Genomic DNA, 20,294 nt, shown 5'->3' with positions numbered 1-20,294 from the left:
GCTGTGGAGAACCTAAATTTCTATTGCCATGTCTCAAGTTGTATGAGAAACTTGAATCTGACACAGATATTTGACTGTCAGAAGTGTAGTGCTGCCCTGCCTCTTGCATTAGTCTCCTTTGTTTCTGTTCTCTGTGCTAGCAGTAGGGTTTGTGCTATTGGGGATCTAATGTTGCTGGAAGCAGGATTGACAGAAATTAGTTGACTAAGTCATTGGAGGGCTACCCAAGCACCAGTGTGACAGAAGATCAGGAGATGTTTAGTGTAGGAAGGTAACAATCTGGTTTAACACCACTATACAAGGGGGTTAGCTTCCTTGACTGCTCCCACAGCCTGTGAGTGTGGGCTGCCTCCTAAAGAATCCTTAGCAAGTACAGGACATGTTTGCAGCTTTGGGTCTGTAAGACGTGGGAAAGAGGCTGAACAAATGTTGTCTTCCTTTCTTCCTTTCTCTTCCTGTCAGAAGCTTGGTTAGAGCAGCAAGGGTGCTCATGGATGGGTGAGACAAGTATCTTTGGAACTTCCAAACATGTTGCAGTCCAGACTAGCTACAGGTCATGCCTCTGAACTGTCCTCTACATGCCACTACATTCAAAAAGTATGGTTCCTGATTGCCAGCATGGTCTCCCCTAACGTGACAAATTTAAGAAAACACAGCTTCTAGACTCCAGTTCAGTGTCAAGATGAATTCTTGCTCTTTTTTTTTCTTGGTTCCACTGGTTTGCATAAGTTTAAGGGAAAGGTTTCTACCATAGAATGAGTTAAATCAAGCTAACAATTTTGTAGTAAAAACTCTGATTAATTCCACTTTTGCTAACTGTTGAAGGCGCTTAATTTGTCTTTAGTAGGTCTGTCAACTGTCTTGATAAGATCCCAAGCTACTAGCTAGCATGCCAAACATGGCCTTAAGCTATTTCTGTTTGGAAGGACTGTGAAACTGCGTTTGAGAGAGAACTGGGGAAGCAGAAAGGACATGTTTGTAGGCAGGACCTGTTGGTATCCAGCAAAAGGAGTGCATGGAATAGCCTCATTTGTCCAAAATGTGATAGTCATCTCACTTCTTTAGACTCTTAAGTTGAATCTCTGAAAGATACCAGTGGTCACAGAAGCTTGTGGTAGAGCACTTTGGGGCACTGCAAACGGATCTAGGAAAGGCACTTGCTGCCTGAATATTGTAAAATAGTATTTGTAGGAGAAAAATGCTCTATTTCACTGTGAAGAACAATATTGTGGCTATTAGGTGACTGCATTTTTTTTTTGTCAAGTGGCTGATTGTTAAAGCAAAAAAAAAAGACTTGTGCCAAAGAAGAAAAGAAATAGGATTCCTTCCACAGCTAGAATTGGGTTGCCCCAATTTATTTAGATGCTCAGAAAACACTTTAATTATTACCTTATGCTTACTTTGGAAGAAATACTTTTAATAATCCTGCAGTTCTGACACATTGCTAAAACTAGTTGGGAAAAGTACTGTTTCATTTGCTAGGCATCCTAAATGAGTAGTTGTGCAATATTTGGACTTGACAAAAGAACTGGGTCTGAGCTGATGCTCTCTTTCTATAAATCAGTGTTGCTTGGATCTTTGGAACTGCATTTCCTACAGAAATGTAGTTTTCTGTCTTTGTAGGGCAGGTATCCTTATTGTTTAAAAAATAAATGTTAGATGAAATACTGTGAACGTCATTCACTTTGCAATAAGTCTCTGCTCCTACAGTTTGAGTTTCCTTGTGACTGATTTCAGTGAGTGGGTTTACATACTGCCTTTGAAATGGAGCAGTCCTTATGTGTAATCTTGAGACTTCAGGGGGATGTAATCATCTGCTGAAGTCAGCTTGCATGCAAACAGAATAATTGCATGCACAAAGTTGTGTTGGGATTTAGCAGGGCAAGACTTAGTGCAACACAACAGATGACCCTAAAGAACTGTTTGGAACAGGGAACCCAGGGAAGCAAACTCCTCTTTTAAGCATACTGCAGCTAGTCATGGTTAGCTTTCATTTGCCGTACCAGGTTTGCTGCTAACTTAACATTCTCCTTTTTTGAGCCCCAAAAGGGAAGATAAGAGGGATTCATACAGCAAAGTTAAATACAGTATCAGCTGTTAACTATGTCGGTAAAAATGGATCCTGAAGTGGAAAGCTTCAGACTTCATTTACTCATATTTCTAAGATCCGGTGAAGTATTTTGAGCTTTTTTTAAGGTAGGGTTTGAGTTTTTTAAACACTTTTTCAGATTCTTAACTAGAATTCTTTTAAGACTTTAGAGTGAGGTTTATCCTTCAGGCTTCTGGGAATTCCTCCATCTAGAGGGGGCAGTTTCTCTAACCTGTACCAAAAGCCAAGGAGTGTGTTTCAGAGCAGTTCTCATCCTCTGCTCTGATCTGTACCAGCAGTGATCAGGCTGATGTTCCAAGAGCCTCCAACCAATCTTTGCTGCATGTTCGCTGCTCACTTTAGTCCTCACCATGCAGTTTAGAGGTCAGTATCTATAGTAAGGCATCTGTTCTTACTTGTAGTAGTAGTAACAATATGTAACCTAATGGTAATAGGTAGCTCTAAGAAGTGTCCTATTACTTCAGTAGTGGTAAAGGACAAAGCAGGTGCGTTGAAACATGAATCAAGACTTACCTGCTTGTCATAAGCAAATGGAGAGTCTAACTTGAGATAAACAGCGTAATGCTGCCTTTAACGCATCGTTTAAAAACCTGTATGCTTTTGCTAGCCCTTCTGTCAGTGGCTGCACTGATATAGTCTTTCTTCTCTCAGGTGAATCAAGCATGTGAAAAACAAATCATCCAAGTGCTTGCTGAAAGTTTAAGTATGAACTGGTATAAAATTTAAAGCTGTTGGGGGGACAACCATTCCCATAAATTCCTATAGAAAATAAATAAAAATTGTTTCTAAACCTACGTATACATTCAGACATACTCCTGGAGATTGCTGCAAATGTTCTCACTGAGCACTGACTGTATTTTTTTTTTATACTTAAATTTAGAAAATTTTTATGGTGGAATATTGTTCTCATAATTAACATGCTGGCTTTTTTATAGTATTAAGTAGAAATGTGTGTGTTTAATAAGACATGTAAATTTATAACCTGTGTTGTGTTTAAACTGTTGCTTTCTAGTACCTTCTTCTTTACCTTACTGTTTTAAGTTTCCCTTTTCAGTGACTTTGCTCCTAAGTAGTAGTTCCTTTGACAGATACCCTTCTACCTGAAGTAGCATGTTCACTTGTTACTGTGTACTCCTTAATAACTTATCCTTCACATTATTAGTTGCAACAGAAATGGAATCAATGCTTATATTCTGTATGCTGGCCTATGTAGAAAAGTAAGATTTTCCTTTAATTCTATTAATTGCTGCTAGTGTCTTACATGTATGCAACCAGTTCAAAAACATGTAGCATCAGGACAGCGTCTTTGATCTTTGTCTTGACAAATGTTAAGATTACTGTGCTAAACGCTTTCTTACTCAGCGTAGTCCAAGAGTTCAGTAACAAGATAAAGTTCTCTAAACAACTGGCAAAATTAGTTTTTAAATATCCTTGAAACTGAGAGAAAAATGATGATGTATAAAAAGTAAAATAATTGCAGTGTAAGCATTCTGCTCTGAACTGTCCGGGGACCCCTCATTGGCATAAGCACAGCTGTAATTTTGTGGCTGTAGTGGGTTGAGACTGGAATGTATAATTCTAGAATAGGATTTTTTTTCTTTAAATTACTATCTTGTAGTACAAATAGAAATAGTATTCTATATATGTAAACCAGATGTACAAATGAAATCAGCAAAGTGCTGTTGGAGACTTCAAGTTATCAACATCGTGGTACCATCAGTCTTAACTTGATAACCCCAAGTGCCCATGTCTTCAGCCCTCTCACAGTTTGTCTCCCCTCATTTATTTGAAATCTGCTCCATCTCCCTTCAGGAGACTTAAATATTCCATCTCTTCCTCAGAAGACATGTACTCTGTGAAAGAGTAAATCCTAATGCAGCAGTGGGTACGAAGAAACTGTAGCAGACTCACCACGAGTCAGAAAACCTGCCTCTTGGATGCTTCACTTTCTGCTTCCCTATCAGAGGTGTTCCCTGTCCTGGCACCCTCTGTGAGGCCAGGATGGTGGCCTAGAGCAAGTAACCGCTGCTTCCTGCCTTCTCTGTGAGTCAGAAAATGAGGCTTTGCTGCCCTCATTCTGTGCTGAGCAGCTGAGTACCAACAATATGTCACAGCTTTTGCGCTCCTCTGCATGCTCTGTCTCAGGAAGGTCCATGTACGAAGTGATACAGACAAAAATCACACCTCTGTTGCGGTTTATAGGCTTCTATTAATCTGCTGCAAACAATAGTGACTCAGATTCAAATCTGCAACTTTAAAATGTGTTAAACAGTCAGATAATGTATATTAACCGAAGGAGGATCTAGTAGGGCTGAACTAGCTTTCCAGTTGTTCATCCAGGCACGCCAGCAGACATGATGTTTCAGTGCCTTTAAAACGTAAGTGTCTGTATAGTTGGAATCCTAAATCACAATTAAAATTATTACAGTTTCAGTCAGCATTTAACCCCATTTGCAACCTTGGTCTATAGGGCACTTCTGGTTTTACTGTCACTGGGCGTCATATAACTCTGTATATGACATCTGTAACGACATCACTGATTTTTGCTTTTATTTCCTAGGCTGTGAAGATATCATTGCTGAGAGCATCTCACTAGACACCTTAATTGCCATTCTGAAGTGGAGCTCTCAGCCGTACGGTTCCAAGTGGGTACATCGTCAAGCGCTACATTTCCTCTGTGAGGAGTTTACCCAGGTCATGACTTCAGATGTCTTCTATGAACTCAGCAAGGACCACCTGCTCACAGCTATTCAGTCTGACTATTTGCAGGTAACCTGCAATGCAGAATACAGCTGGTCCTGCTTGAAGCAGGATACATTATACCATTGCTAGGAGTAGCTCATTTTGAATTGTAGGCAAGATTGGGTTTGTAAGCACACTAAGCATTCCTTTCATGAAATGTAAAAAGTGAAACTGAAGTAGTGATTAAAAAACCTATTTTGTTCTTGGCTTGTAACACAACCCAAACTGGTATGCTAGAAGCCTAATAATAGTTTAGAAATGGCTGCAAATTATTTTAAACAAAGCATTTCTGAACCTAACGTTTGCCTTGCATATTTAAGTGTTTTATAAAATGATGTGGTGGTGGTAGTAGTTTTGCTGTAACAATGTACATCCTAGTTGGGGGCAGTGGGAGCTAATAAACTCGTAATTGTTCAGAATGTTTCATTTATTTTTCGGGGGGAGACATAAAAATACCTTTGCTGACAAGTATTGCAGAATTTCTTTTTTTTTGTGACTTCAGTGACTGTGATTTTTAGGGAGAGGAAACCATACTGACTAAGAGGAAGCCTGTGGATTTTTGCTGCCATTTCTCTTCAGGGGAGATACCTGTATAATGATCACCAGCCTTTTTGTAGCTTAAAGATGACTGGATTATTATTTTTAATTGTATTCGTCCCAGTCTTATGTTCTTTAAAGCATAAAGTGTTAGAGATTAAAGTGATTTTTTTAAAAAAAGTTTTGTTTACTTCAAACACTTCAGTAATTATAGTAACAATGCTGTTGATCTTCCACGAGAGTGTGTATGACTAAGTTTGCTACTTCAATTTTTCAGTCCATGATTTCTTCCTCTGAAAATACTGAGTGGTTAGCACGTGTATATAAGTATGAACAAAGAAAAGTTGTTTTGTTTATGGTATTACCGAAAATCTTTCTCTTCACCGAGATTATAATTTAGTTGATCACTTTCATAGCTTTCCAGGCTGTGCAGATGCTGAACTTGTAATGTTGAACAAGAGATCAAAACACCCAGTGTTAGAACTGCCCCTTTTAATTAACTTTCATCATTCAAATTTAATACCTGTAAGTTTTTATGCTAGACAAATTTTTTTCTTCTGTAGAAAACTTCTTCCTTTTCTGAGGCATTCAGTAAGTGACATGAATCTAGAAATCATGGTGGTGATGTACCAGTAGTACTACCTTAAAATATTTGGAGGAAGTGGTATAGCAGATCATAAAGTATAAATACCTTGTTCTTGGTATAGTTGTGTTTCTTTATAGCTGTAAAAGCCCTCTGTATGTAATTTTTTGTGTGTGTGACATTAAACTAAGCATATACAGATTGCTGACCTTCTCTTTCTACCAGGCAAGTGAACAAGATATTCTTAAATATCTGATTAAATGGGGAGAACACCAGTTGATGAAGAGAATAGCAGATCGAGGTAAAGATCCTTTAAACCACACAGTATTAAACCGAATAAACCAAAATGCATGGAAGTTCTTTTTTGTGGGTAATCTGTAACTTAAGGAAAACTAATCTACTTTGTTCATAGTATGGTCAAAACTAAACAAATGCAGCTTTTGTTCTCTAAAAAATGAGAATGTGGGCATTCTGAGGGAGCTTGGGTTTTCTAGCCTCAAGAAGAAAAGGCTTAGGGGGGATCTTAGCAGATACTATAAATATCTAATGGCAGGAAGCAGAGAAAATAGAGCCACACTCTTCTCTTTGCATCCAGGATAGGATGAAAGGCCATGAGGCATTAACTGAAATACAGGAAATTCTGTTTAAACACAAGAAACTGAATATGATCAGACGCTGGAACAGGTTGCCCAGAATAGCCATGAGGCCTCCATCCTTGGAGGTATTCAAAGCCCAACTGGATGTAGTCATGGGCAACCTGCTCTGCACTGCCTGGGGAGGTGTGGGGAGAGGGCGGTGGTTGTGGCTGGATGAAACTTCTAGAGGTCTTTTCAATCTATCGAAAATTCAAATTTTTAAGTCTAGTTGATTTCCTGTTGTCTCAGAATTATTTTTCTCGCTACTAATTCATCAAATAAAAAACCCCTGCAGTATCTGTTACTTTTCTGTGCTCGTGAAGGCTTCTCACAGTAGTCTTATTCTTAGTTTACTGTGTCAACCTTTCACTTCAGTTTGAGTATGTTTCTCCCACACAAATCTGTGGTAGTGAGGAACAAGCCATCAAGTGGCATCAGTGTTTTTCCTAAAGTATATGTAAATGTGTTTTTATTAGCTCAGATGCATATTATTGCTACAGTGGTAACTTCAAGGGCAATCTCACATGTATTGGCTGTGGGAAGTAGTTTAAATATATATTTCCCAAGTAAATGTAAGTAGCTTCTAGTTCATCCCCACCACAAAGTGTCAATCATAGTACAACAAGAGGAACAGAAAGGGAAGAGAACCTGCCTGTGTGAAAACAGCAGTGCTAGTGTGGCTACTGTCCTTGGAGGGCTGGCCATGTTTTTGAAATCCACTGTTATGGCTTGCGGTACAACTGCTTTGTCATGAACATGTTGTATGAAATGCAACAAAAAGTCAGTTAAAGTATGTTCTTTTAGTGACCCAAGTATTAACCTTCTGTCTTCAAAACAAGGTTTTCTAAGTGTTTGTCTTAAGGCACATTGGAATGTAACGGAGCCAGAAAAACAGTAACAGCCCTGAATTGGGGGAGAAACTGCTCATTAGAAGTAATTTTGTGGCTTCCTGGTCTGTGGTGTTCATTAAGTAAACAGCTCAGTTCTCTTTTTTGGGGTCATCAGATAACATAAGCAAAAGCAGAAATAAGAGCTACGGCAAATTCTGTCAGATTAGGGCCAAATTTAGTCTAGTAATTTGGTCTAAATTCCTCAGTGATGTTCCTGATTTTTGCAGCTCTGAATATGTGACAGTGTCAATCAAATACCAGAAAGCATTAGAAATTTTAATGGGCTGTGGCCTAAACTTGAGCTGCCTGATCTGAAGGGAGGATGGCTCTGTTTGACAGGTTTCCTCAGAGTGAAGCTAGTCAAATTCAGGTTGGGCACAATACCTAAAATGCAGGTGCAGGTGGTTAACTGCGGAGGGAGAATGACCTGAGTGTGTCATACGTTGTCATCTTGCAATCTCTAGGAAGATACGCACTCCTGGCATGAATAGGTATTTTGTGACCATGAGAGGAATTTGAATGGGTCTGACACAGTTGTCAGTAAGGTGGGTTACACAAGGAGGCTAGAATAATTTATCCCAGTGGACTCTTAAGCCTTAATTTGAAGAAGAAAAATCTGATAACTGCTGGGGAAAGGGAGAGGACCTGCAGGAGAGAGTCCTTGGGGAAACTGCTAGCAGGGAGACACAGATGTTTTCATAGCATAGCTCTTGGTAGAGCCTTATAAACATCTACCCCAAACACTATTTTTGTATTTTCTCCCTGGCTTACAGTTTGAAACTGACAGCTGTGCAAATGACCCATGCTTGTATAAAGGGAACATGTCTGTATGGGTGCTTCATAGCAGATTATGAAATAGTTTTGTGGAACAATGCTGATAAGCACTGTTGATTTAAAATTAGAATTTTCTTTCCTTTTCTATAACTTCCTATAAGCCTTGTAACTCCCGCTTTCCTATTTAAACTTTTTGATGTAAACTTAGTATTTCTTATTCCTTCCCACAGAGCCTAATTTACTCAGTGGTACTGCTCACAGTGTGAACAAAAGAGGTGTGAAGAGGAGAGATCTTGACATTGAGGAGCTGAGAGAGATCCTGTCTCCACTTTTACCTTTTGTCCGCATTGAGCACATCTTACCCATGAATAGTGAAGTACTGAGTGATGCGGTAAGTCAGTAGTCTCATACAAATACTATCTCTGGGTTCTTTGTACTTCAGATTCTACAGTGTTCAGGTTTGGTTTGGTTTGATTTGTTGGGGGTTTTTTTAAGGATTAGCTCCTAAAATGTTATCGCTCAGAGTAATGCATGTATAACTCTTCTTCTGGTGAATTTTTCTGTTCTTTAAATCTATCAGAAGGCTAAAGAAAAATCAGTGGTGTAAGGATTCAGTGTAAGAAATGCATTTCTTGCAAGGTTTTCCCATATTTAAAAAAACCATAAAACTCTTTCTTGATTCTTAAAGATGAAGAGGGGCCTGATTAGTACTCCTCCTTCAGACATGCTACCAACATCAGAAGGTGGAAAGTCAAATGCCTGGCTGCGACAAAAAAATGCTGGAATATATGTGCGGCCAAGACTGTTCTCACCATATGTGGAGGAGGCTAAGGTAATAATCATTAACAACACTTGACTATTGTTAAATTGGAGTCATCAGGGGGTTCTGTAAACAGGGAAAGATTTTTGGTATGTTTTGTCTCTCTTTGCATGTACTGGCCTAAAATACTAACATTTTCAATTTAACAAGACTTACAAGATTGATCATCAGGCTCAAGTCTCTAGAACTGGTCAGAAAAATTTCAACAAAATTTTTTTTTGTCGAAATTGAAATGTTTGCGAGACAGATCTTGATGAAATTCCACCGGAAACAAAGCAGCGTTCTGAGGGAAACCTCCCTGGTTTCCAGCCAGTTTGCCGGCCCAGCTCCTCGGCAGCCCTCCTGGCAGGCGGATGGCAAGGTGAGAGCCTGAGAGTCCCAGTTTGCAGCTAGTCAGCAACCTTTGTGCCAGGTCTTTCAGGCTCCCCAGCTCCCACTAGAGCTGGGTGGAGAACTACTATTCCACTCGGCAGAGGACTCTGATATTTCATCTTCCTGTTTGAATCAGAACATATACAAAACTCTTTTGATCCTCCGCAAAATGGAATATCTTGTGTCCAATTTGACTGAAGTCCTTTGTGTCCCACTCAGGCAGCAGCTTCCCTATTTAATATCTTGCATGAGGACTGTCAAACTGAAGATCTTGTAGCATCTCTGATGGTGATGTTTGGTGGCAGGTTGGAGATGGCTCTGTGGGGCAGGAACGTGCCATCTTCTGTTTAACAGAATGGGAGCCTTGTAGGTCGCTTACTAATGCTACCACTTAAGACAGCTCTGACTTAAGTCTAGAGCTTGTGAGTCCCAGCAGTGCAGCTGACTGCAGAACAAGAGGATTAAGTGAAGCTGTGCACATCCGCATCGCCTACAAACTCTGACTGCTACTCTGGTGAATTCAGAGCTTTGCCCTGTGCCTAAGAAAGAAAATATTTTCTAAGGGTATAAGTTGTTGACATCCTCTTTGAGGGGAGGGGAGAAATAAAACTACTTTGCATTTTGGGCACAAAGGTTAGAGAGCACCAGGTGGCACTGAAGCAGCAAAGCGAGACTAGCCAGTTAAAATTTTGTCTTTGTATCTTGGATTGTTAAAACTAACAAAAATGTGTTAAAGAACGTGATAAAAGCTTTGACTCTCTTAGTTTTCAGGTACTTGATGTGGGAGTGCTTTAGTAGTAATCTTACAGTAAAAAGTGCATTCTAAATTTTTTTCCTCCCTGTCAGGATTCCTATTTGTTTCTATTAGTTTCATATTATGCTGTTAATATTTTTAAAAGCATCGTTAGCTGTTTAACCTTAGAGGGAGGACTCTCATTATCTGGTAACTATACTCCTATTCATTGTTTAATTATTGTGAAATGCAAAACTTGAGGATGAGTGATTTCTGATTATTTTTTTTACTCCCCTGTTAGCCTCCCATTTTTTTGAAATAAATCCATTTAACGTTAAATGAGAATCTTAAAAGGGTATGCATAAATCCCTTTCTATTCTTTAAGACATCTGAAAGGAAACATGTTTCATCTTCAGACTAGTGCCTTCTACTCAGCAGCACAGAGTTGAGACCTGTAGGCAGTAATTGTCTGAGGCAGAGCCCAGAAGGTCTGGCCTCGAGAAGGTTAATTCTAATCTGACAGGTATAAAATAAACAAAGCAACCTTCCCAAACTTTATTCACCTGCCTGCTCTTAGATCTGAAACTCAGCTCTGATCATGACTGAAAAATGGAATAGAGAATGCTGTGGAAAAGCCAAATACTATTTGGGACCTGGAAAAGTTATGGTTTAGACATTGCTAGACTTGTGTCCTCGAGACTGCGTTTGCAGCAGGTCCTGGTGGGTATGTGTATGCAGTGCCTTCACGAGGGCTCTAATGGCTGTCGTTGCAGTCAGTACTGGATGAGATGATGGTGGAACAAACCGATCTCGTTCGTTTGCGGATGGTCCGAATGTCCAATGTGCCCGACACCCTTTACATGGTGAACAACGCGGTCCCGCAGTGCTGTCATATGATTACCCACCAGCAAGTTAGCACTAACCAGTCCAGTCCTCCTTCAGTTATAGCCAATGAGATCCCAGGTAAGGCTGCGAGATCACTTGCAATGCCGATTACTCTCGTGTGAGTGGATGGGGGGGCTTGGGGCTGGGGAGAGTGAATGTGAATTACTGAATATTATCATTTCCTTGGATACTCTCCAAGGTACTGCACCATTTGGGCTTCTTCCCACCCAGCAGTAGTCCCTTTTGCTTTAGTCTACTCTGAAGACATTAACTATTTTTGGATGCCATAGTAAATAGTTAGAAAATAAGCTACTGGTATTTTAACCTGCTTCAGCTGAGCATTTTGAAAAACCTTGGACTGGTTAAAATTAACTGTAGAACACTTGTTGAAGCCTGGCTCTCTGTTCTCAGAGTGGTTCTCTGTTTTCTATGAACAGTTGTCCAAGATGGGTGAGATCCAGAAGGCTGTAAAATGGCAAAATACTGATTTCTTTTAAAAACAAAATCAGGGGAGCATAACTTGTAGGGCAGTCAGCCTAACTCAGTTTGCCAGAAAAATATTGGAAGTAGGCAGTCAACTCACACTTTTCTTCAGTTTATGAAATCCACTTCAGCTTTTGAACACAAACCAGCTTTCATTCCTTGTGTGGCAGAGTAAGTTTTCATAGGTGGGAGTAGATACGGTCTGTCTTGACTTCAGGATACTTGGTGTGACATTCCCCATAGGCAAGCCAGGGAAATACAGTCATAAAACTCCTGTAACATATTTTGTCATTTATGCATTTGATCTTTTGGTGTCAAACTGGGAGAACGTATCAGGTGGGATTCCCAAAGCATCTAGTTCTTCCCACCTTTCCCTTGTCCCATTTAACACTCAGTGTGCATAGAGAATACACTGTCAAAACTTATAGCTGATGACAAGTTGGGAGGGTCAGTAGATGTTTTGGAGGGCAGGATTAGATAGCGAAATGGCCAAGATTAAATTTAAATTCAGTGAAGAAAGTGGGAAACGTGCTTATGTAGGTGTAGCCAGCTGTGAGCATACAGGATGGCTGAAGAAAGCTCTGTGGAGAAAAACTTGAAAGTCAACATTATAGAATTCCATAATGAGCAACTGTCATGCTAAAATACAAAACCAAATGTGCCACAAGCCATGTGAAGTAATTTGGTCTCAGGTGGAGCATTGTGTAAACAGCCATACTGGGTCAGGTCAAGGATTTGTCTGTCTAGTCTGGTATCCTTATTCCAGCAGTTGCCAGAAGTGAGTGCATAAGGAAAGTGTAGCAGTAAAAGCACATAAAATAATTGCCTGTAAAATTATGTGTGCTCTTCTACCATTTGCAGGTCAGAGACGTCCTGTGGTGCATAGTGTTTCTGTGCAGTTAGTAATTTTAAATGCACTTTTAATCCATGAGCTTATGCAGTCCTTCATTAAACTTGCATAAACTTTTGGCATCCATTTTTAGATCAAAGTACCATATTTCAGTAGATATGTATCAGTTTAGGAGTCTGTAGAAAAGCAATAAAGAAGACATGCCACCAAAGAAAGTCATCTTCCCTCCACCGCTCCCTGCTTACCATTTTATAAGCTCTTCGTATATCAGTTACGTTTCCCTTCAGTCAACTATGTTGAAAGGAAGTAGATAAACTATGCTTACAGATGCTAGAGCCAGGACAAAACCAGTAAGTTTAAATTGCTGCAAGAGAATTTAAGTTGAGGTGTTAGGAAGATTTGAAACACTGTTTAGTTAAACACTGCAGTAAGTTTTCTAGAAAGGTTTGTGGAATAGTTTCGATGTATTTGTTTCTTGTGATTTGGGAAGAGACTTGATAAAGCCTAAAAGGAGCTTCTGAAAACTTCTGTAATTTGATGGAAGTATTAATTGTTTGGTTAGAAATTCACAGCTGTGGCATCTCAGCAGTACATTACAGTACTCGAACTTTTTCCCCCCTCCACAGAAAAGCATTAATATACTCACCATGAATTGAATGTAAAGTATTTCATCATAAGGTGTGACTTTGATAACACCTTGCTCGATCTTCATTTCCAAAGAAATTGAGAAATTAAATGGGTTCTCAAAGGTCTCCAATGTTTTGCAAAAGTTCTCGTGTTCTGAAAAAAAATCTGGCTCTGTTGGCAAGCATGAGACATCTTACCCAGTCTGAAACTCCACTACAGCTTGGTTCTCTACAGTGTAGGAATTATTGCCAGCCCTTTGATTTGAGCTTGGATATGAACTCGGAGCCTGGCCGCTAGTTGGAGGACAGGTATTGTGTCCTGGTAACTGCCTGCTTTGCTTAGTTCTGTAATTAGGCAAAAGAATTGATTGTTTTGCCCAGTGCCTTGTGCTCAGAAGGGTAGATGGAGCCCAGTTAATTTGAGCAGGTTCAGGCATGTACCAAACCCATAACTTGTACAGGAATCCATCCCAAAGCACAGATGGAGCAGAGTAACTGCCAGAGGGAGAGCTAGGCAACATCGCCTCCATGCCCCTTAGGCAGGGCTCTTAGAACAGGGTTTACTTTATGGCTTAGGTGTTCTCCATCTGTCACTTGCATTTTGCTTGTACCCACTGCCCGTGGACTGTATTTGCATAAATGCTATTGGCAGCATGTCTTAGTGCTGTTCTTGCAGGGCTGTTGTAAAATGAGTTCAACCTCTGCTGAGGTCTGTTCTACTTTGAGGCTAGAGTCTGCAGGTAACTGGGTTTCCTTGGGTATTTTCCAGTTTCAGTTTGAATTAAAAATCCTGCAACTGACTTGACAGAACTGTATTTTTTTATATACATAATCTCTCTTCCATGTGTTTTACATGAATAATAGTAAAAAACCAAAAAACCTGAGTTTGAGAAGATAGCTTCTTAATGAAAAACTTAGATTATTTTTATGCCTCCTACTTCGGAGAACTTCTCTAAAATCCTTTTTTTCAGTGTTAGCAAAATGTGGGTTGTAGCTAAACATCTGGCTGCTAAACCAGGATTTTTCAGAACAGTTGAACTGTGTGGAGGGTAGCATGGAGGACTTACTTCCAGGCCTTGTGGATAAAATTGATTTTTTTTTTTTTTTTTTTTAAATTTTCCTAGTACAGGAACTTAGTGGGCAGGGGGGAATATTTTGCACTACTTACACTTACCCTTCATGTACCAATGTAAACTTTGTGAAATTGGGACCAGTTGTAATTGCATGGTGTTGGGTTTTCTTCTCTGTAATGCAAATGCCTTTTCACACTGTTCTTGCTGTCTGATCCATTTAATTTTTATGAGCTTTCATTATGGACATCTGGTCATGGTAATATATAACACTTGTGAAGCTGATAAAGGATCAGATGCCAGGACTTAACGTATTCAGAGATCTGGATTTGTCTTCTCTTATGCACATTTTCCTGAGGACAGAAAGACCACAGAGAAATACCGTTCACTGTCAAACAGCATCAAGAAGTGGCATGAGAAAGTTCTGCAACAGGATAAATACCCCAAATTATACATGATTTCCTTTTGGAAAGGTTTTTTTAAAATTATTTCAATATGACTGCATAAAACAACATAATTTTAACAGGTTTATGTTGGCTTACAGTTTGTGTAATTTTTTTAGAATGCTCTTTCTGTAGTTACATACTCATATTATGGTCTTGTGATTATAGAATTCCACTAGAATTATGAAGTGCATGCCAGAAAAAATCAATGAGTTCTTGGCCTGTAGAATTCATGAGGGAACATTTAGTTGTTATTTAAGATATCCTGCCCCCACCTCAAATCATGAAATTCCTGCATCATAAGGGATTTACAAAGAAGGCTGTATTTGTGGCTCATTCTAGCAGAAGCTGGAAAAATGGCATATGTCTTTACCATTTGTATGATATGTGTGTTATTCCATGTGGCTTAATGATGCTCCAAGGAACATGTGTAAGTCGAACTGTTCTTGGCAGAATGCTGCTTAAAAAAAAAAAAGCCAAGTCAGCCTGGTGTTAGATTTTTTTTTTTCCTTCAGAATTAAATCTAACTATTGCAATCCAACTTACTGTCTCACAGTTCAAAGAGTAATGTCTATTATCCCCATTCCGTTCTGTTACCCCTCCAGTTCCCAATCTCCTCGTTGTAAAAGAGATGATCAAACGGCTGCAGGAGCTGCGTCATACTGAGCAGGTGCAAAGAGCATATGCTCTTAATTGTGGAGAAGGTGCCACAGTCAGTTATGAGATTCAGATTCGTGTGCTGCGGGAATTCGGACTTTCTGATGCTGCTGCTGAGCTTTTGCAGGTATGAAAAATTGTTGTATAAGACCACAGATGCTTTGATTCTGTTCTGCTTGTGAATCGACTTGAATGTGTAATCTGCAATAAGAGACCTACTTTGTGTGTGCACATGCAGGTGCAAAAATGCTTTGAAATGTCTGCATAACTTCAGAACTGTCTAGGTGCAAATGACAGTGAGACTGTTGCATTTGATGTATGTGATTTTTATAAATGTGTAAGTGCAATGTGTAAATATTTTTCTCAAGAGCTGTTGCCATTCAGGGTGCTCTTACTGCCACAGATTTTGGGGACAAAAAAAATCTGCCAAAGAGGCAGGTGATGAGAATAGTCAAACCATAACTAGAAATCTAGATTATGATTTATTCTTGAATCAGGGAGAAAAGTCGGGAGTAATACAGTAGAGCTGCACAGTACGTATCAGGTCTGGGAAACTGGAAATCCCACTTACGCTTGTATACTGCTGTTAAAGCAAAAATGCATTTATTGGTCAACTTAATCACACAGTGAATATGATGCTTCTTGTCTTGTTTTTAAAAGAAAGCTTTATTCTCTGGTAGCTGTAATCACCTCAGGTGTTAGTGTGGATTTAGGTGGCACAGCAGATTTCTAGTTCCAATGTGTGTTAGCCTATGAGATTTTTCTAGATGACTTCCTACTGTGTCTTGCTACATGCTGGCTTTTTCCTTTGCAGAATCCTCACAAATTCTTTCCTGATGAGCGATTTGGGGACGAAAGCCCACTCCTGACAATGAGACAGTCTGGACGATGTCGTGTTAACAGCACTCCCACTGCAGAAACCATGTTTACAGAACTGGACTCTTTTGTGGCCTTCCATCCACCATTGCCCCCTCCTCCACCCCCATACCACCCACCAGCAACTCCTATTCATAACCAGTTCAAAGTGGGCTGGAAACAAAGGGTGCCAAGTCAACATCCCTCGCGTTCCTTTTCTTACCCATGTAATCACTCGCTGTTCCACTCCCGAACCGCTCCCAAAGCTGCACCGCCTGTCTACTTGCCCAGTGTTAAAGCAGCACCCCCTGATTGCACTAACACTACAGGTCTGGGGAGACAGACCGTGGCTGCAGCAGCAGCAGTCATGGCAGCTGAGAAACAAGTAGTAAGTATTATGATTTCTCCTCTTCTCCCTGTCTCTGGCCACTCAAAGTAGCTTATAGAGGGGGGCTGGAGAGAATTCTTATGATGAAGTAACTTGGCTTTGTTAAATAAAAGAGCATCTTCATTGGTTAGGGGAAGAATTTTCTATCAAACTGGCTGTCAGTATTGTGCATCCCAAAGGTGTTTCCTAATCCCTTGGAGAATGAATGTTCCAGGGGCAGGAGCATTTTGGAGGGGCAAGTGGGACTCATAAATCTTCTGAAATAATAGTTTGCTCTATATCAAAACAAAGCAGAAGTCAACTTCAGTAATGGACTGCATGCTATAATTCATGGATAGAAATAGTGATGCTATTTTGGCTATTCACAAGTAAGTAGTCCTGAAGTAAACAGACAGATGTGTATAAAGGAACCTGTGGAGAAAGTGAAGGCCTTACAGCTGTGAACAAGATTGTAAAATGAATAGGCAAGCAGAAATTGGTAATTCAAATATCAAGGGATTTGTTACAGCATTTAAAGACAATTATTATAGTTGCTGAACTACAATATGATGCAATGAAAGCAATGAACTATAACATACTGGACAAAGACATAGCTTTCTGAAGTTGGTGAAATGATGAACAAAGAATTTGTTGATTTATTTCTGCAGTGAAAAAAACTGTTTCAGTGCACAGTTGTCATACTGGAAACCTGCTCTTTAGGTGCAGATTTGCTCTGGAGTTCTGAATAGAAGCATGGATTTTTATTTTTAAATTTTTTTTTTCCTTTAGCAATTGGCCTACATATATTGCACTCCTTTTTATATTTTAGGTTAAAATAGCTTCAAATCAGAGTTGTTTGCCATTGTTTGTTCAAGGGTGGGTTTTGTAGCATGTCTCTCTCTTGATCAGTACTAACTTCATTAAGAAAACCAAATAGTGATCTTTTTCACAGTTGAAATATTTCTGCTAGAATTTGCAGGATTGCTTATAGGTGTACCTGCAATAAACTTTAAAATATGAATTGCAAGCAGAAGGGTTGCATCTGTAGTGACGAAATACATGTTTTGTGGCTTCCCTGCACTGGAAGCCTGCACTGTAACAAACCATTTGTTAAGTTCTGCACTGAGTACCTCGACTTGTCTGACAATTGCAAGTGGCTTAAAGCAGACTTACCTTTTGAGACTTAACAGTACATTTTCATTTACTGCATATTCAAGACAAGATGTGTTTAAGAAGGAACTATTATTGCGGCACAACAGCTTCCTGAGGGAAAGAAGTTGTCTTAAGCTAACAGGAACATGAAGGTAGGAGGATATATGTGGTTTTTAAACAGTGTAGGAAACTTGCAGGCTGAGGTTGGTCTAGGCAAAGGTAGATTAGGAAAGTGCCATTTTGAATCACAGAAACTGTCCTAAATACAGTTTGTGTTTAGCTTTTGCTTTGTTTCCCTGGACCAATTTCTTTTTCTTTTCCAGTGTACTCAGCCTTTGCTAAATGAACTGATGCCAGATATCGCAATGGGTGTGTCAGCTATGTCTTTAAAAGACAGAAGATTACCAGAGCTCACGGTCGACACGGAGTTAAGCCAGACGGTTGCAGAGGTAGGGCCCGGTCCACCCCAGCACATTTCATGTATTCAGAACAGACACATGCCCACTTCTCGAAAGAAACATGCAATAGAGCAAAAAATAGATGCTCGAGAAAATCAGCAGGAATATCCTGACTTCTATGACTTCTCTAATGCTGCATGCAGACCCTCTACTCCAGCACCCAACAGGCACAGTCCTTCGCCTTCACAAGGCATGTATTTTGGCCCAGATTTGTATAGCCACAATAAGGCATCACCAAGTGGCTTAAAGTCAGCCTATCTACCTTCCCAGATATCTCCTAAAAAACAAGAGGATTCTAGGAGGGAATACCTGCTCTCCCAAGATGGGCATCAACATAGACAAAAGAATGAGCCAATACACCTCGATGTCTTAGAACAACCTCCCCAGCGACTGGACTTGGCGTTGGCTACCCAGGAAAATGCTGGTAATGGCCCTGTTCACATCAGGGGAAGAACAAAAATGGAAACCGATTTAACCTATGGGCTAACCTCCAACAGACCTTCGCTCTCTGCATACACCTCTGAAATGCAAGAAGAGAGACCCAGCAGGAGACTGGCAGATGATGAACCATTGGAACATGGAGCACAGAGAAATGCAGAGTTGGAAAGGGAAGATGCAGTAAGCAGAGGAAGGAGGTCTCCAAACAAACCAGACTTCCTGTATAAAAAATCTGCCCTATGAAAGCAACCTCCACTATTTCTCTGTGCCTAAGAGTTGTAAACGTCCCCTTCTTTGCAATTTTTGGCCTGACTTCTGTCAGACAAATTCATTCATGCCAGCAGATGAATTCAGCTTCACTCACTTCTTTTGTACATACATTGCTTTATTAGAGACAGCATGTTACCGGTTTGTTTTTAATGCTGCTTCTGGTTTTATTTTGTGGGATATTTTTTGAGCAAATTTAATTAAGCCTTTAAAAAAAAAAAAAAAAGCTGGTACCTTTTTTCTGCAACCTGGTAGCCTTTTGCACCTGTATTTTAGTGTATTAGTTTTGTACTAATATGTTAAACTTTATTGTCACATTTAAAGGACTGTATTTTCATACTTTTGCATTTTCCCTTTCACCTGCCAATTCCCAATGTGCATTGGGTTGCACATTATGAAATGTATTTTCTTATGAGATAGTAACAATGCATTTATTTTTTAATTATAGGAATTCCAAAGAACAGCACATGAAAATACTACATTTTCAGTTATATTTTTTTGTTCATTTAGATCTGAAATCTTCCTGATTTTTACAGTTACAGCAAGAATCCAGTCTTAATGTTTTGTTTGAAAAGTTCTGGCAGCTGGTCTTATCCTTATATAGCAAGCCCACTTCAAGAATAATATTGGGTTTTTAAAAGTCCAAGGGGATATTTAGGAGTCCAGATTCCAGTGAAATTCACTGGGATCTGACAGTCTGATTCTGTTTGCTTTTTGGTTCAGCTGTGACCATGGAGAACTCCATGATCACCCGGAAGCATTTATTAGACAGACTAGAATTGTTTGCTTGCCCATGCAGAAATAAATCTAGAAATACTGTAAAAATGATAGTAATAACTTGTTCTTCCAGCTACCCGTATGTGGGGGTAAGTGAAGACCGGAGTTGAGGATTCATGCTAAATCCTGGAGTGTCAGGAAGACAAGGCATAGTATCTCCGCTGTTGCCTGAATGGTGACCCTCCACCTGAGAGGGTTCCCGCTCCAACAGAGGTGCCGAGGTGACTGCTCATTGCCTTGCTTTCTCCTGCCTATGATTAAAAAAGGGCTTCAGTCTTAGTGACGTCATTCAGTGTTCCTTACCTGATCTGAAGTGTTGCTGACTTCGTAATTGCAGCTGTTCTGTGAACAAAATCAAAGTGAAGAGTAACTGCTCTAGCATCATGAAATGTGCGAAGCTTTAGCACTCTTAAATTACTCTTCCATTTCCTGACTTTGTTTTTTCAAAGCACAGAAATGAGATTCACCTATTAACATGATACAGAGAGGGAATGATGGTGATCTGGGCTGGCTCCCTGCCACTGCGCTGGGGTTAAGCAATGCACCGGGTGTAACAGTTACCATTATTAAGTGCATCCTTAGTGCAGTTTTTACCGAAGATTCATTGCATTTAGGGTAGGGATGTGATGCCACTGCAGTGTACTGACTACTGGTAGAGGCCTGTTTGGGTTTTTTTTAAATGCAGTTTCTATAACGAAGAATTTCCCTGTAGTAGAAAACTTTAATCCCAAGTGTGACCTAAGGACTACTTTAAGGTTCGGTTGAGTTGT

The 20,294-nt window shown here is 39.8% G+C and overlaps 1 protein-coding gene across 5 annotated transcripts in view; it reads left to right on the top strand.

Moving 5' to 3' along the window:
* BTBD7 (BTB domain containing 7) overlaps positions 1 to 19,084 on the top strand; it is a 51,004-nt gene extending 31,920 nt beyond the window's left edge. For 3 of the 5 annotated variants that reach the window (XM_074824994.1, XM_074824992.1, XM_074824993.1), the window contains 9 exons: positions 4,671 to 4,879; positions 6,198 to 6,273; positions 8,502 to 8,662; positions 8,960 to 9,103; positions 9,339 to 9,452; positions 10,970 to 11,159; positions 15,159 to 15,337; positions 16,025 to 16,453; positions 17,908 to 19,084. In XM_074824994.1, the coding sequence (XP_074681095.1) occupies positions 4,671 to 4,879; positions 6,198 to 6,273; positions 8,502 to 8,662; positions 8,960 to 9,103; positions 9,339 to 9,452; positions 10,970 to 11,159; positions 15,159 to 15,337; positions 16,025 to 16,453; positions 17,908 to 18,723 (2,318 nt within the window). In that variant the 3' untranslated portion in view covers positions 18,724 to 19,084. Of the gene's footprint in view, positions 1 to 4,670; positions 4,880 to 6,197; positions 6,274 to 8,501; positions 8,663 to 8,959; positions 9,104 to 9,338; positions 9,453 to 10,969; positions 11,160 to 15,158; positions 15,338 to 16,024; positions 16,454 to 17,907 lie in introns of those variants that run through there. The other 2 variants (XM_074824995.1, XR_012623330.1) reach the window with 2 other exon arrangements.
* Positions 19,085 to 20,294: the final 1,210 nt, after the last annotated feature.

The sequence above is a fragment of the Strix aluco genome, chromosome 4 (genome assembly GCF_031877795.1).
Source record: "Strix aluco isolate bStrAlu1 chromosome 4, bStrAlu1.hap1, whole genome shotgun sequence".
Classification (NCBI taxonomy): Eukaryota; Metazoa; Chordata; class Aves; order Strigiformes; family Strigidae; genus Strix; species Strix aluco.
The sequence above is the reverse complement of the archived record's forward strand: the minus strand, read 5'-3'. Positions and strand labels throughout refer to the sequence as shown.